This window comes from Coniophora puteana (genome assembly GCF_000271625.1).
Source record: "Coniophora puteana RWD-64-598 SS2 unplaced genomic scaffold CONPUscaffold_20, whole genome shotgun sequence".
NCBI classification, from domain to species: domain Eukaryota; kingdom Fungi; phylum Basidiomycota; class Agaricomycetes; order Boletales; family Coniophoraceae; genus Coniophora; species Coniophora puteana.
The window spans coordinates 502,226-519,094 of NW_006913072.1; the positions used below are offsets into that span (position 1 = coordinate 502,226).

Below are 16,869 nucleotides of genomic sequence, written 5' to 3' on the forward strand. Positions count from 1 at the left end.
TGAACACAGTCCACTACTATGTGAATGGATGCCGATAGCATATCCAATACCGACTCATATCACATTTGTAGCCCTGTTTACTAATGCAAATGCATCCGCGGACCCGAACCTGTCACAGACACCGATATGGTATTGACGCCGACATGACATTGACGCCGACATTCTGCAGACGCCGAGACCGTATTAGAATCCCCAACATGCTACTAACACATTATCATGATTGGCTATTATATTTGTAGTGTACTTGTGAATGCCATAGTGACCACCAACGCCGACAGCATAGCCCACTGCTCAGAGCCTTAATATTACTTCATTACTATTATTGTAGTAAATTGTACTTATAATGTAGCATCCGCGGACGCGACCACTCCAGCTGTCCGCGGATGTCCGCTGGACCGAGCATGTCGGCGCAATTGGCCATCCGTGCTACCGAGCATCTCCATCGGCGTCCCCTGCATACCCTGTGCCGCGCGGGTTTTTCCTAAGTGAAAAAGTTATCGATCGTATACCCTAGCGTGAAAGGCGTATACATACGACGATTCCTTAACATGTCACGTATATCTGATTGTTTATCCCAACGTGCGCGATCCGGGAACAGATTATCGAGGTTACCGAATTTCCTGTATATAGGATAGGTCCAAGTTCTAAATATGAACGCCTCAAAGCCAGAAAGAACTTACCGCGTGATTACTGACTCGTTATCAGCATCGTGTGTCTCCCAGATATCTATGATCTTTTCGACCCAACCCTTGTGGGAGATCAAGATGGAGAAAAGCCGCAGCGTCAACTTCAAGTCCTGTGAGAGATATGGTCGGTCTGTTGGTACCGAGATCCCCGGTATCCAGTAAGAAGGCCAGCGAAATAATGCGCTGAGAGCCTCCACCGAATCGAGCCCTATATGGGTCTCGGGGTAGTATTCAGGCCGCTCGAGCATGGTACACTCGAGTAGGAGGCTGGTAATCTCCGGCCTGCATTCGAGGACTTCAATCCATAGCTTGGAGAGTGACGGTGGAGGGATAGCGATGAGGCGGTGCGCGGCCTCCATGGCGTAGCGTTGTATGCGACCGCAAAGACGCGACACCATCCATCTACGGGATCTAGCGCTGAGGTACCAATCCCCTAGCTCCTTGTTGTTTCTTGAGTCTCTGAAATCGTCTTCAAACCAGCTCTGCCAGAGAGTAGTCTCATCGTTTAGCTGCTCGGAATCCAAGGCTGGGTCGCGGAGAGCGGCGGTGAAAAGAACGCAAAGGAGCTTCGCCGTCGTCGATGGGGGTACTTTGCGAGGAATCAGGGTTCTTTCTGACAGGCTTGCCAGCATCCTCGTTGCTGTCAACCTCCTGATTAAAAGTCTAGCGTTCATGTTCTAGCATCAACAGATCCGTCAGTCCACGCTCCAGAAACTGAGTTGCACGACCAAATCCCGAGCGTGTAAGACAGAGAGATGACTCACGCAAAAGACCACATCGAGAACCCCGTGCTTGATCAGGTCATGGATAGCCGTCCCTCGTTGTTCGATAAGCCTAATTGACGGGACCACAGCTTCGAGTAGATTCATCGCCTGGAAGGGCGGCATAAGACGAGGAAAAGATTCCTCGTTCCAAGTCTCAGGAGTAACCAACCCAGTTTTCTCTTTTGCCAGGGTTACGAGTGGACCAGCCATGCCTGCTTGTATGCATGTTTGGACGAAGGTGTCGTTGGGTCCTTCCTTTGTACTAGCCATACGTCTCGCTACGGCGAATCTGGCGAGTAGGGATTCCTGAAGCGTCGCAGTCAAACGTCTGAAATCCATGGAGAAAGGAACAGAAACTCACCAGAAAGCACCATCTGAAGACCGTGTCGACGTTTGGGTCGACGAGCTTGGGGAAGTTCTCAGCGAGATAGTGGGATAGGCTCGATTCCGGCTGGGTGAAAGCCTGGTCGATTTGAGATCTCGTGGTTGAGATGAATTCTTCTCTGGAGTAGCAAGGCTTGGTGTTGCTCATGGTAGATTGATAGACGGTTGCTCCAAAGCAACGCTGGAGGTCGAACGTACCAGCGACACAACGTGATCTGGGGGCGCGGGGTATCGGCTAACGCCGACCCCTGAGCTTCAATGTTTCGATTTTCTGAACTTTCAATGCTATGGTGCCAGTTCAAACAGATATTTTCGAGCGCTTTGGTGACGAAAACTTCAGAAATACGGTGAAACCATAGGTCCGGTGCCAGCCGGACTTGGGAGCGTCCGGCGAGGTCGCTCGCGGTTATGGGGTCCAACGAAAAGTCAACCACATGTGATCTCCGCGCGTCGCGCGGCACACGAGATACCCCTGTATTTTGCTTAGACGCCCATTCTGTTATCTACCACCTTCACGCTTACTCGCCTATATTACTATCTACCACCTTCGCGCTATGATCTTGAGCGACGTGCTACAACAAAACCCTGAGCTCGACCGGTTCGAGCTCAACGAAATACTCGACTTCATCAGGGCGGCGTGCGAGGTCCGCGATGATATTGCAGGTGTTCAGCATACAACACTCAACACTGAGTCCACCCACGCACCAACGTATCTTCCTCATATCCACCAAGTCTTTATATCCCGCTCTGCTTCTATCCAGCTCCGGATGGTGCCCGTTCTTTGGCGAGCACTCAGAGATCACGTCTGGAACATGCCGCGTCTGTTTGAGCGGCAACAGGATTTAGTTAGCCGTTTCGAGGAGTGGGGATGGGACCTGGGCATAAGTAAGTGTCATCCTTCTTATTGTGATACTATCTGACATTTGTTAGCTCTGTGGACGCTCTGTCCACCGTCACGAAAGTGCGACAACCCGCAATGCCCCAATGTTGACCGTGACATCGAGATGCGCACTATAGACGTGCACGATGCAGTCCTTTTCACCAAGTCCTTCGGCCCTCAGAGCGCCAAGCAGCTCTCGTTCACATGTCAAGGTATGTAACTGCTCACTTCATACAACGAATAGCTAACTTACACGACCACTAGCATGCAGGCGAAACTATCGTCACAACTACTTCGTTCACAACAACTCCAAGACCCGAACATACTATATCGACCTGCCCGATCACATTCAAGTCGGAGAACATCACTTCGCTGAGACAGAGCTGGTAAAGGAGTGGACGGACAGTATGGTCGTCAGCCAGTATGCACCATTGTCTCTCTGACATTACCCGCCATCTAACAACTCTCTAGTACTTCGGCCACAAATCTTGCTACAGCCTACGAGTTGTCACGCACCCGCCACCTCGACTTGTACTACTCTCGGCCCCGTGTCTCCCACACCGACGCCAAGCTACCCTATAGCGGTATTCTTAGTGCCGAGCAGGTCTGGCATGGGTTTGTCATCCTCGCACTCCTCCGAAACTACAGAGTTCGCCATGCTCCTCTCTCCGTTCCGCATGATGGCAGTCAACGCGCCCGGTTCGAGGAAGCGATGAAGCAACAAAACGAGCGGGTTGTCAAGCATGGCCAGCCCGAGATAACGCACTACTGCGACGCATGCATGCGTGTATTCCGCGTGTGGAATGAAGCTGGTGAATATGAGCTCTGTATGTTCTCTTCTACATCTATTCTGTCTATTCTCGCTAATTCCCTCAAGACAAAACCCAGGTAGTCGTTGCAGATGGGCTGACAATCGGCCACCCATGTTGCAAGGACTTTCGATGCCCCGATCCCCTTCAGACCGCGCACGACCATTTCTGTAAGCGTCACTACAATCTACACAACATTTGCTACGTCAAGACCTGCGACCAGCCGTCTACAACTACCGCTACAACATCGAAGACATGCACACGAGCGGATCATCAAGAAATGGAGCGGCAGACTCGCGAGCGCACGACTGCCATGTTTGCGTTGACTCGCAAGCGTGAGGCCCAGAAAAGGCTCGCTCGCACTGCCGACTCGACTGCCCCCACCGCAGCTGATCTTGAGTTCGACGACGCAGAGGAGTGGTACGAGCCCGACGATGCTGGAAATCTCTCCCAGCGTATCAACACCCGCCCAGTTAATGTTGGAGTGTCCGACGAGGTTGCATCGCAGGACCAGCGTGCCTGCCCAGGCAAGACACCACGTGCGCAGAAGATTATGCTCGCCCGACGCCGTACCGCCTGCGAGGTCACATACGTTAGGCCGTGTGGTATAATAGTAGGCCGAGCTACTATGTTTGGTGCTGAAGCCGTATCCAATGTTCTCGTACGTGTTTTAATCTGTCTCTTGGTTTTGTATGCTGATTTTCTTTCCACTGCTTCTAGGACATGGGGGAGACGCTCTTCACCGTCCCCGGCGCGCGTAAACCTGAGCATTTCATCTACGACACTGCCTGTGATGCCCACCGACAAGCACAGAACCGCCAGAGCAACTTCTGGAAGGGCACTGGTATGTGCGTCGACGTATGGCACCTCAAGAATAAACACAAGACTACTCACGACTACTGCCGCATCAACTGCAACCCTGCAAACTATCCAGAGCTCAAGACACCCGACGGCAAAGGTTGGTACTTCAATACGTCCGTTGCCGAGCAAGTAAACGTGTGGCTCGGAGGTTATCAGGCTATAGTTCGAGAGATGCTCCCGACGAAGTTTAATTTTTTTCTTGATGAGATGGTCCGCCTCAGGAACATCAACACTATTGAGTCTCTCAAGCGTAAGGATTTAGTACCTTCATACCATCCTGTTGAATCATAGCTTTGTACTCGTGTTTAAATTAATAATGTATTATGTGACAGTCTCTCGAGCACGTTGTGAACATGCATGGGCTAGGATAGATCTTATTGTTGCTGTACTCATGCTTGCACGTGAAACATGCAAAAGATGTGAAGATAAAACAAAACGAAGTACAGTGAAAGTACAATAGAAAGTAACTAGCTGTTGGTATTGTCAACATCAATGACCTCCGAGTCTGGTCCCCGCAGCCTAACTGCATGGGTCACAAAATCCCATAAGCCGAGGTTAGTACGGCCACCAAGAACCATGTTATCGCGGAATGCCTGCGGTACCTGGTTCCACCGCTTCTTGGCATCACTAAACGTCTGCTTGACATAGCGAACACCATAGATAGCCTCAAAACGGGCGGTGGTTGTCATCCAGGCAAAGCGCAGGTCCTTCATCTGCTCGAAACCGTCGATAATGTCAATGGCAGGCCAACCATTGGGCCACGGTTTTTTCGAGCGTCCTCCTCCAGGGGTGACAGTCTGAGGCTCGGGAAGTCGACGAGGTGATGGGCGGTCTAGCGACGGTGTGGGGGAGGGGGTGTCGTCATCAGATAGTGTGATGGTAGGTGAGATAGTGCCGAAATCATTGCGCCTGGAGTAGCCGGCGTCGACGGCAATGTCTGCGAGCAGTTTGTGAACGCATATGGGGGACGACGAGGGATCGCGCGTGGACATGCCCGAGCTAGACTCGCTTGAAGATGCTTGACTTGACGGCGGGAGATCGTCGAGCTTGCGTCGCTTGCTGGAGCTGTCGGTAGGGATCGAGAACGTCAAGACAGCAGAGGAAGACGATGAGGACGAGGACGAGGACGTCCACTCTGGGTGGGCCGTACGCTTTGCCTGCTTCGCATCCTGACGACGAAGCTGACGTTGTCGAGGTAGATCCAACTTCGCATTTGTGGGGAGAGTGTTCTGTCGCTCCTCCATGATAGCATCGAAGTTCTTGCAGCTAGTGAGCCCGGCACGACGCAAGAAAAGATAGCCGCTGGGCTTGATCGTGAAACGATGGCGTTGACTGCAGCCTTTCCAGACACTGGTGTTCCCATCCCAGTACTCGAGCGCTGAGAGGTCTTCGCCACTGAGCTTTTGCAAGGCTGCCAAGTGCGAATACCGAGGAGCGTCTTCCTGCATAGAAAACAAAGGGAAGAAGGGCACCTCAGAGTGCTCATCGCCGGTGTCCTGTAGTGTTCGTAGAATGCACCTATCCTCCTGTCGTACAACGTGATTAGTGACCGTGTTTAAAATCCGTAAAAATGTTGTATGTACCTTGTCCCAGAAATATGTGTCAAACTCGCGCTTGCCAGCCCGAGTTCGATTGTGATACTCCTTCTCATCGCACCTGAATCGAACGTGTCCCTCATGCGAGTTCTCCCAGTTCTTTCTCCATAGCTTGTTGAGGTGATCCGTGTGCTGAGGGCGGTTCTCTTCGTGTTCAGGGGTGTAGACGTCAACAAGGATACCACTAGAGGGAGGAACGGAGCGAATTGGGATGATGGTGGCATCGAGGAAGGAGTAATCATCGTGGTCATCAAGCGGCGGGGGGTCAAACAGGTCTGGTGCATCATCGTTGGGAGCATCAAGCACTGTAAGCAATAAACCGTCAGCATCAAGCGTCAGGGAGTCGAGTGAGAACAAACCTATCGTGTCCTCGTTGGGAGCGTCAAGCGCCGTAAACGAGAGAGGGTCCCGAGGAGGAGAGACCGCGCTGGCGACACTAGGGACTGAGAGAGGGACTGAGGGTCCAGATGCTGAGGACGAAGAGACATCCTGTGGGCGGGGAAGGTTCTCGCTGGAGAGACGAGTCCTTTGCCGGCTAGTCAGGTGCTCTAGCTGGTGCTTCGTGGACTGACACCCGCCCGCAAGGATACAATGGAATTTGCACATTGTACGCCGGCAGGGAACACCCTTCGAAGGTGTGCTCCTGTTACATCCAGGGTGGGCGCATTTGGCAGTGTAAGGCGGGGGCTGAGACTGAGGCAAGGGAGCAGGCTGAGATAGCGGCGGAGGATGAGGCAAAGAGGGAGGCTGCGTGTAGGGAGGTGGCTGCGTCAATGATAACGAGTAAGAAGGAAGGGTGTTGGTAGGTTGAATAGGGTACGAATGAGCTGGGAGCACCCAGTCGGAGGGCTGTGAAGAAGGCCCAGCCATTGCAGGAGCTGAGATTGAGAACGTGTGAGATGGTAGCCCACCTGAAGAGTCGGGGAACGAAGGGGGGATATTGTCGAGCTGTAGCAAACTTGCCGACGAGAGCAACGTTGAGGCCAGAGGGTGCTGAGCTGGTGAGGACGAGGGTGTGCTTGGAACGGACTCGACTGGACCATCCCCCAGCACTCCGGGCGGCTTGATGCCTAGCGCCCAGAAGAACCAGAAAGTGCCTCGCCGAGGAGGAGTACCAGGCCTAGGGGCATGGCAATGGCTGAAGCACTGACAACACGAGAAAAGAGGTGAGCGATAGCAAATAAGGAGAAGAAAGCAACAGGACTTACATTAACGTACCACTGATCCTTGTGCGGCCCGTTCTTGGCCTTCTTGGGTGTAAGGAGTGTTCGCCGGCCCTGCGTCAAGCAGTCAGGGCAAACGACCTTGCCGTTCTCCATGGTGAATCCATGCCCATGACAAGCTGCCACCTGCGGCGTGGTCGTGTGGGTGTGAGTGTTGGTGCACATGGTCAAAGTGGAGGCTGGGTGCGGGGTGCCGCAAGGGTGTAGAGAAAGAGGATGATGAGGTTTCGCGCTGAGATTGAGGACGAGAGGAGGTGCTCTATTTAAGTTACCGAGGTACTGTACAGTTGACGAACAGGTATGGGTTTGGTATTCTAGCTGGCGCAGCGCGGCGCGAAACGGTCACGTGTATTAACTTTCTGTGGACCCCGAGTCCGCGTGCGACCCAGGCACCGGACGCCGGACCACTTCAGTCGCCGGACATCTCATTCCTCCACAGCCCTCGAAAACTTAAGCGATTGAACATGAACGTATTTCCAATATTGTAGTTGTTCAGTCGATCGCGTCCTTTCTTGACGTTCTTGTTGACGTCTGTCCCTGCGGAGTCTAAATCTACCGACACCGCCACAGCTTAGTCAACGAACCGCGCGTTTGAGCGGACCCGCGTCTCCCAAATTTCGTGCTGCTCGTCGACTCAGACGACCACGACAACTCACATCCACCCTCCCATCCACTTTTTCTTCTCCTTTTTTCTTTCTCTCTCTTTCATCTTTATATAGAGCATGTCAGGCGGCGGACGACCAGCGGGCAAGCCCGACCTTTCAGGCTACAACTATGGCGCCATCTCCTCCCTCGTTCTCACCGCCGACCGCTCTGCCCTCCCCCGGAGAGACAAGGAACCGGATGGTGCACCCACATCCCTTGCAGGTCGCATAGACCCCCGCGAGATGGGCTCTCGCGTTCAGCGCGCAGCACCCAAGGACCTCGACAAAAAGAAGAAGAAGGCAGCCGCCGAGCGCTCAGACGCCCAGCAGGCCGAGCGACGCAAACGCCCAGAGCCCGGAGCAGGTGGCTTTGGGTACACAGACATCATCGAGGCCACGCAGGATGTCGAGGGTCTCACCTACCGACCACGCACGGCCGAGACGAGGGAGGTCTACGAGATGATGCTCTCCGTCGTCCACCAGGCTCTCGGCGACCAGGCCCAGGACGTCGTCCGCAGTGCGACGGACACGGTGCTCGAGTCGCTCAAGAACGAGAACATGAAGGACTTCGACAAGAAGCGCGAGGTCGAGGACGTCCTCGGCTCCCTGCCCAATGACACTTTCAGCCAGCTCGTCGCACTCTCGAAGAAAGTTACCGACTACGCCGACGAAGATGAGAGGATGGCTGACCCTGACATGGAGCGCAAGGACGCGGAGATAGACGATGAGGTGGGAGTGGCGGTGGTGTTTGACGAGGAGGAGCAGGAGGAAGAGGAAGACGAAGGGTTCGAGGTGCGCGAGGAGTCAGACGACGAGGATGAAGAAGCGGCAGAGGGCCAGGAAGAGGAGGGTGCTCCCGAAGACGAGGAGAATGATGAAGAGCTCGTCATCGGCGCCGACTCCTCCCGCGGTGTCAAGACCAAGGCCGACAAGGACATTGTCTCCCCGCACGCCATCGACGGTTTCTGGGTCCAGCGCCAGATATCCGAAATCTACCCCGACCCGGTCACCGCCGCGGACAAGGCCCAGGCAGTGCTCACCATCCTCGGCTCGGAGAGCAGCCTGCGCGACTGCGAGAACGAGCTCATGGAGCTGTTCGAGTACCAGTCGTTCGACGTCATCACGCGCTTCCTCAAAAACCGCGACGTGATCGTGTGGTGCACCAAGCTCATGCGTAGCGACGCAGACGAGCGTGTCAATGTCGAGGTGGCCATGCGCGAGAAGGGCGTCGGCTGGATCCTCCGCGAGCTCGCCGGGAACCGTGGCGGGAAGAAGACCTCCACCGGCGCAGCTGGCGACGCGATGGACGTCGACACCGCCGATGCCGCGGCAGCGAAGCCTGTTCCCAAGACCGCGACGCTCGCCCCCGGATCAACCGTCACGCCTAAGAGAACGGTCGACCTCGAGAGCATGGCGTTTTCCCAGGGCGGACACCTCATGTCGAACAAGAAGTGCAAGCTCCCCGACGGCTCGTTCAAGCGCTCGCGCAAAGGCTTCGAGGAGATACACGTGCCCGCGCCGAAGAAGAAGGATGGCGGTGACGACGAGCGGGTGCCTGTGACGGAGCTTCCGGAGTGGGTAAGGCCGGCGTTCACTATCCCTACGTTCAACCGGATGCAGAGTAAGCTGTTCCCCGTCGCGTTCGGTTCGGACGAGCCGCTGCTGCTTTGCGCGCCTACGGGTGCGGGTAAGGTCAGTACCTCCATTTGTTGTCATCTTTGGGCGCTGGCTGACGGTTTTTTTTCTAGACCAACGTTGCTATGCTCACGATTCTCAACGAGCTCGCCAAACACCGCAACGACGATGGCTCGTTTGCGCTCGACGAGTTCAAGTGCGTTTATGTTGCCCCCATGAAGGCCCTTGTGCAGGAGATGGTCGGCAACTTCTCGCAGCGACTCGGCATCTTCGGCATGAAAGTCGGCGAGCTCACCGGCGACTCCCAGATGACGAAGCAGCAAATTGCGGAGACGCAAGTTATCGTCACGACGCCGGAGAAGTGGGACGTCATCACACGCAAGAGCACCGATACTTCGTATACGAACATTGTCCGTCTCATCATCATTGACGAGATCCATCTGCTGCACGACGAGCGCGGCCCCGTGCTCGAGAGCTTGGTCGCACGTACGGTCAGACGCATGGAGCAGACGGGCGACTACGTCCGGCTGGTTGGTCTCTCGGCGACACTGCCGAACTACCAGGACGTCGCCGCCTTCCTGCGTGTTGACCCCGCCAAGGGCCTCTTCTACTTCGATGCGTCATTCCGCCCCTGTCCTTTGCAGCAGCAGTTCATCGGTGTGACGGAGAAGAAGGCGATCAAGCGGTATCAGGTCATGAACGAGGTGTGCTACGAGAAGGTGCTCGACCAGGCGGGCAAGAACCAGACGCTCGTGTTCGTGCATTCCCGCAAGGAGACGGCCAAGACAGCGCGGTTTATCCGCGACATGGCGATGGAGAAGGAGACGATCACCCAGTTCGTGCGCGCGGACAGCGCGACGCGGGAGATCCTCACAGAGGAGGCGTCGAACGTCAAGGATCCGAACCTGCGCGACCTCTTGCCGTTCGGATTCGCGATCCACCACGCGGGTATGAGTCGCGAGGACCGCGGGCTCGTCGAGGAGCTGTTCGCAGACGGCGCGGTGCAGGTGCTCGTGTGTACCGCTACGCTCGCGTGGGGCGTCAATCTCCCCGCGCACACGGTCATCATCAAGGGGACGCAGATCTACAACCCCGAGAAGGGCCGCTGGGTTGAGCTGTCGTCGCAGGACGTGCTGCAGATGCTCGGACGCGCGGGGCGGCCGCAGTACGACACGTTCGGCGAGGGCATTATTATCACCAACCATGGGGAGCTGCAGTATTACCTCAGCTTGATGAACCAGCAGCTGCCGATCGAGAGTCAGTTTGTGAGTAAGCTGGCGGATAATCTCAATGCGGAGGTTGTACTCGGGACGGTGAGGAATCGGGATGAAGCGGTGCAGTGGCTGGGGTATACCTATTTGTACGTTTTCCTTGTTTTTATCTTCTGGTTGAGGCAGCGGCTGACGTCGTTGCAGGTACGTTCGCATGCTACGCGAGCCTGGACTCTACAGTGTCGGTGTCGACTATCAGGAGGACGACCCGGGCCTCATCCAGAAGCGCGCGGATATCATCCATACAGCGGCGGCGCTCCTTGAGAAGTGCCATCTCCTTAAGTACGAGCGCTCAACTGGCCGCTTCCAGAGCACGGAGCTCGGGCGCATCGCGTCGCACTACTACGTCGTGCACTCGTCAATGCAGACGTACAACCAGCACCTCCGGCCCTCTATGTCTACTCTCGACCTCTTCCGTGTCTTCGCGCTCTCGAACGAGTTCAAGTTGTTGCCCGTGCGCCAGGAAGAAAAGCTCGAACTCGGCAAGCTGCTCGAGCGCGTGCCCATCCCCGTCAAGGAGAGCGTCGACGAGCCTGCAGCCAAGATCAACGTGCTCCTCCAGGCCTATATCTCACAGCTCAAGCTCGAAGGCTTTGCACTCGTCGCTGATATGGTGTACGTCACGCAATCCGCGGGGCGTATCCTCCGCGCGATGTTCGAGATCTGTCTCAAGCGCGGCTGGGCTGTCCCCGCTCGTGCGTGCTTGGATCTGTGCAAGATGGTTGAGAAGCGGATGTGGGGGTCTATGACGCCGCTCCGGCAGTTCAAGGGTGTGCCCGCGGACGTGGTGCGCAAGGCGGAGGGCAAGCAGTTCCCGTGGTACCGGTACTTTGACCTCACACCGCCCGAGATCGGGGAGCTCATTGGCCTTCCGAACGCGGGGAGACTTGTGCATCGGCTGGTGCACTCGTTCCCGAAGCTGCAGCTGCAGGCGCAGGTACAACCGATTACGCGGTCTCTGTTGCGGATCGACCTGTCGATCACGCCCGACTTCAGGTGGGACGAGAAGATCCACGGTGGAGCGGAGACGTTCCAGATTATGGTCGAGGACGTGGACGGCGAGATCGTGCTGTTCCACGACTCGTTCATCCTCCTGCAGCGCTACGCGGAGGACGAGCACAACGTCACCATCACCGTGCCCATGTTCGAGCCTGCTCCGCCGAACTACTACATCTCAGTCGTCTCGGACCGGTGGTTGCACGCGGAGACGCGTCTGCCGATTTCGTTCCAGTATCTCATTTTACCCGAGAAATTCCCGCCCCCGACACCGCTGTTGGAGCTGCAGCCGCTCCCGCTGAGCGCGCTGCACAACAAGGAGTTCGAGACGATCTACGGCGGCAGCGGGCCGAGCAGTATCGAGACGTTTAACAAGATCCAGACGCAGGTGTTCCAGGCTCTCTATACGTCGGACGAGAACGTGTTCATCGGCGCTCCTACCGGGTCGGGCAAGACGATCTGCGCGGAGTTTGCACTGTTGAGGCTGTGGAGCAAGCGCGGCGAGGAGGGGCAGCGCCGGGCGGTGTGCATCGAGCCGTATCAGGAGATGGTGGATATGCGCACGCAGGAGTGGAGGCGTAAATTTGGGAGCGTGCAGGGCGGGAAGGAGGTGGTGAGCTTGACTGGGGAGGCGAGTGCGGATCTGAGGCTGCTCGAGAAGGGGGATGTGATTGTGTGTACACCAGCTCAGGTGCGTTTTCGTCGTCGTCTTCGTCGTTTAGTGGTGGGTGATGTTGACGGTACCTTGCTTTGTTACAGTGGGATGTGCTCTCGCGGAGATGGAGGCAGCGCAAGAACGTGCAGAATATTGGCCTACTTATTGCGGACGAGGTTCAGCTCGTCGGTGGCGAGGTCGGTCCCACGTACGAGGTCATCATTTCACGCACGCGGTATGTCAGCGCGCAGACCGACATCAAAACCCGTGTTGTCGCGTGCGGTGTCTCGCTTGCGAACGCAAGAGACTTGGGCGAATGGATGGGTGCACCGTCGCATGCTATCTTCAACTTCTCGCCAAGGTACGCTCTTGTCATATTCTGCTCCTGTTACAGCTGCTCATGACGATTTCGCTTCACAGCTCACGCCCGCTTGATATGGATATTCATCTCCAAAGCTTCTCCATTCCCCATTTCCCCTCGCTCATGATCGCCATGTCAAAACCCGCGTACCTTGCCATCAACGAGTACGCGCCTACGAAGCCCACCATCGTCTTCGTACCTTCAAGGCGCCAGTGCCGCCTCACGGTCGACGACCTCCTTACGCACTGCAGTGCAGATGACGATGCGGACCGCTTCCTTAACATCGAGCTCGCGGACCTCCAGCCTCACTTGGATCACGTCTCGGACAAGGGCCTCGCTGAGGTGCTTGCTCACGGCATTGGGTACTATCACGAGGCTCTCGACGCGCAGGACAAGCGCATCGTCGAGCGGCTGTTCCAGTCTGGTGCCATTCAGGTACTCGTTGCGTCCAAGGACACGGCATGGAGCCTCCCCGTTGCCTGCTACATGGTTATCATCATGGGCGTGCAGTACTACGAAGGCAAGGAGCACCGCTACGTCGACTACCCGGTGATGGATGTGTTGCAGATGATGGGCCGTGCGTGCCGCCCGCGCGAGGACGACCGGAGCCGCTGCGTGTTGATGACGCAGCAGACGCGGAAAGAGTTCTACAAGAAGTTCTTGAGCGAGGGGCTGCCGATCGAGAGTCATCTCTCGACGCACATGTTGCACGATTACTTCTTGGCGGAGATCGCGGTCAAGACGATCGAGAACAAGCAAGATGCGATGGTGGGTTTTCCTCCCTTTCATACGGCATTGCCAACGTCGAGGTGGCTTGGTGCTAATTTATATTCGTTCAGGATATTCTCACTTGGACGTACTTCTATCGTCGTATGACCCAGAACCCCAACTACTACAACCTGCACAACGTCAGCCACCAGCATCTGTCCGATCATCTGTCGGAACTCGTCGAGAACACGTTGCAAGACCTGGTTAACTCCAAGTGTATCTCGATTGGTGAGTCTCTTCGACGTGTACTCGTCTGGCATAGCTTGCTGACAGTTGTACCTACAGAGGACGAGATGGACGTGTCCCCACTCAATCTCGGCATGATCGCTGCTTACTACAATATCTCTTGTGAGTTCTTTACAGGCCGACGTATATCGGCTGGATTCGCTAACATGCCCTTCACTAGACGTCACTGTCGAGGTTTACACCCTCTCACTCAAGGAACGTACGAAACTCAAGGGTCTCCTCGAGGTCGTCTCTTCCTCCGCCGAATTCGAGACCATCCCCATCCGCCGCCACGAGGACGTACTCCTCCGTCGCATCTACGACCGTGTTCCCGTCAAGCTTGACCGAGCCGATTTCGAGGCTCCGCACTTCAAGACCTTCCTTCTCCTCCAAGCACATTTCTCGCGTCTGCAGCTCCCGCCAGACCTTGCCGCAGATCAGGCGCTTGTGCTCGAGAAGGTGCTCAACCTCCTGAGCGCATGTGTGGATGTGATGAGCAGCAACGCATGGCTGAATGCACTTGGCGCGATGGACTTGTCGCAGATGTGCGTGCAGGCGATGTGGGAGACGGATTCGCCGTTGAAGCAAATACCTCATTTCGAGCCGGACGTCGTCAAGCGGTGCAGGGATGCGGGTGTCGAGTCCGTATACGACATCATGGAGATGGAAGACGACGATCGGACGAAGCTATTGCAAATGGACTCCCGGCAGATGTAAGTCTTTTTCGTCTGTGAGATAAAGTATATACTAACTAACAATCGTATGACAGGCGTGACGTTGCGACCTTCGTCAACTCGTACCCAACGCTCGACGTCTCCTTCGAGCTCGCCAAGGGCGAGTACACCGCCGGTGCACCGATTATCATGCAGGTTGCTCTGTCGCGCGATGCGGACGAAGATGACCCCGACGACTCGGCTCAGACCGTCGTCGCGCCGTTCTATCCTGGCAAGAAGATGGCCAACTGGTGGCTCGTGGTCGGCGAGCCGTCGACTAAGCAGCTGCTCGTCATCAAGCGTGTCACCGTCAACAAGTCTCTGGCCGTCAAGCTTGAGTTCACGCTGCCCAAGGGTTCGCACGATCTCAAGCTGTACGTCATCTGCGATTCGTACGTTGGCGCGGACCACGATCTTAAGGTGGACACCATCGACGTTGCGGAGGGCGAGGACAGCGATAGTGACGAGGATATGGAAAGTGGCTCGGAGATGGAAGAGTGAACGCGGGTACTCCCGTGCTAATCTTGGTGCTTCAATAATTGGACGATAGATTCTATGTCCCTGTCGTTCTGATGCTAGTGACGTGTATCATTATTTTCTTGAAAACTATATTCGCTACTGATAATGTAATGTTCTGCTTTGTTCTGTGTCTGGCTCGCTTTCAAACTCTTCAAATCCTAGCTCCTCGTGACTATACTGTAATGGAGCAGTAGCCCATGCAATGCTCGTAACGTTAACTGTCACAATTTCCGCTGCCAAATCTGCATGCTTCCTGACGTTCAAGATTAAATGAGAACAGAATAGCGAGGTCAAGATTGTGTCAAGGGCCATTCGTAGCTCGTTGGCAAATAAACTCCGAATATAGTCCAGAACCTGGGTATAAAGCCAACGAGACAAATTTATGGGCATACCTTTGTTGATCCGGTTGTTCCAGTCGCGAGAGTCACCAAACATGCAGTGGACCTGAATTCAAAATCATTGATCAGCGATGAATACCTCATAAAGAACAGCCTTACATACACACAAAAGTAGCCCACATTTTCTCGAGCCACGATGTAGAAGAGGCTGTTTGATCGCCACACCGAGAATATGCCTTGACCTGACCCTCTAATGTGTACCCATAGACGAGAAATTGACAAAGACGCAGCGACTAGCTCATAAAAGAGACAGGTTGCCATGAACACTAAAAACGTCCAGGACTCGTTGTTGTAGCGAAATTCGCAAACCAGAACACCGGAGAGGAGCTCAACCTCGATTGGAGCTACCGCACGCGTCACAACATCAGTTTCTTTAGGTTACCACCACATAATTATGAAAAGATTAGCTCACTCTTGCCGCTATCGGTGTACCACGCATTAGGACCTGTGAACGAGACGACAGTGTATATGATGTTACCAGCCTGTGCCAAGATGAAAGAACCACAAAGTAAATATAATGGCACCGTCGATCTCCAGTGAAGCGCGTAAGTTTGGCGTAAGTACGAGCTAATATTACCCCTATATTGGACGTTTGAAGGCACGAATCGCGTTTGACATACACTGAACACACCTTGGGTACTCAGGATTGCGGATGTGCGAAATATCGACGTCGCTGCCCAAAGAATAAAGCCTACGTGTACGATCAATCATGCATCATGTAGGATATAAATTTGTCAAAGGCTTTTTAAACTTACATGGAGTTCTGGAAAGAAACGGATAGCTCAAAACAAGGATACAAGAAGCGAGGTATATACCCACTCCTGTAGTAAATGCTAGGATGAGCATGACCTCCAGTCTTACAGCAGAAATCAAGCAGAAATTCACCTTGTCAACGACTGAGTTGTAGAGATCGTTGACTAGAGCAAAGCTTGAGGCACAAACACAAACACGGATATTTCTAAACCATACCTGCCGAAGCACTACAGATGCAGACGTTGAACGTAGTACAGCTGACCACAAATAGCACTTACATAGCACAAAGGACCCCTCCGTAGCGTTGCTGAGATTAAGAGGTAGTTTTCCAACACAAGTAGTGACTCGAACGCTACTTACTATGATGTAGCACACCGTCATCAAGGTCCATTTTCGGTTCTTTCAAGTGAAGGTTAGATTTATCGCCCGGGATTAGGATTGAATATCTAACCCATATCAACCGAATCTAGAGGAACATGTACTGAATAATGTGCACCGTTCAACGAGAAGTCCAAGTAAAACTTACCTCCTGATCGATTTTGAGCGCTGTATCAGAGATAGTATGAACAAACGAATAATGCCAACTTTCGAGGTTCGTGTAAAGCTCACAGCAGTCGTAAAGAACACACGTAGCCATCGAAACTGACGTATTACACATCAGATGGATATCCCCAGGATGACAGGATAAGATCTGTACCTTTCACATAGCTTTATGTTTCGTATTCTCCA

At 54.4% G+C, this 16,869-nt stretch overlaps 5 protein-coding genes across 5 annotated transcripts; 2 read left to right on the forward strand and 3 right to left on the reverse strand.

The window, feature by feature from the left end:
• Positions 1–676: 676 nt before the first annotated feature.
• Positions 677–1,982, reverse strand: CONPUDRAFT_78100 (uncharacterized protein; the record flags this gene model as incomplete). Its single annotated transcript, XM_007777279.1, has 3 exons — positions 677–1,363; positions 1,451–1,756; positions 1,812–1,982. The coding sequence occupies 3 exons, from the start codon at positions 1,980–1,982 to the stop codon at positions 677–679; spliced, it is 1,164 nt and encodes a 387-aa protein (XP_007775469.1).
• A 406-nt stretch (positions 1,983–2,388) lies between these two features.
• CONPUDRAFT_67527 (uncharacterized protein) lies at positions 2,389–4,675 on the forward strand (the record flags this gene model as incomplete). The annotated part of the gene is made up of 6 exons (XM_007777146.1): positions 2,389–2,725; positions 2,765–2,926; positions 2,979–3,135; positions 3,186–3,541; positions 3,592–4,184; positions 4,244–4,675. The coding sequence occupies 6 exons, from the start codon at positions 2,389–2,391 to the stop codon at positions 4,673–4,675; spliced, it is 2,037 nt and encodes a 678-aa protein (XP_007775336.1).
• A 176-nt stretch (positions 4,676–4,851) lies between these two features.
• CONPUDRAFT_160161 (uncharacterized protein) lies at positions 4,852–7,298 on the reverse strand (the record flags this gene model as incomplete). The annotated part of the gene is made up of 4 exons (XM_007777280.1): positions 4,852–5,910; positions 5,968–6,284; positions 6,339–7,125; positions 7,188–7,298. The coding sequence occupies 4 exons, from the start codon at positions 7,296–7,298 to the stop codon at positions 4,852–4,854; spliced, it is 2,274 nt and encodes a 757-aa protein (XP_007775470.1).
• Positions 7,299–7,920: 622 nt separating this feature from the next.
• Positions 7,921–15,147, forward strand: CONPUDRAFT_113475 (Sec63-domain-containing protein). Its single transcript, XM_007777281.1, has 9 exons — positions 7,921–9,538; positions 9,595–10,841; positions 10,897–12,439; positions 12,508–12,764; positions 12,824–13,532; positions 13,604–13,760; positions 13,818–13,880; positions 13,939–14,470; positions 14,527–15,147. Exons 1-9 carry the CDS (start codon positions 7,925–7,927, stop codon positions 14,969–14,971), a joined length of 6,567 nt encoding a protein of 2,188 aa, XP_007775471.1. The 5' UTR covers positions 7,921–7,924; the 3' UTR covers positions 14,972–15,147.
• CONPUDRAFT_78104 (uncharacterized protein) lies at positions 15,086–16,777 on the reverse strand (the record flags this gene model as incomplete). Its single annotated transcript, XM_007777282.1, has 10 exons — positions 15,086–15,343; positions 15,382–15,433; positions 15,491–15,731; positions 15,800–15,966; positions 16,019–16,078; positions 16,143–16,150; positions 16,207–16,315; positions 16,419–16,447; positions 16,501–16,539; positions 16,667–16,777. The coding sequence occupies 10 exons, from the start codon at positions 16,775–16,777 to the stop codon at positions 15,086–15,088; spliced, it is 1,074 nt and encodes a 357-aa protein (XP_007775472.1).
• Between the last annotated feature and the right edge of the window lie 92 nt (positions 16,778–16,869).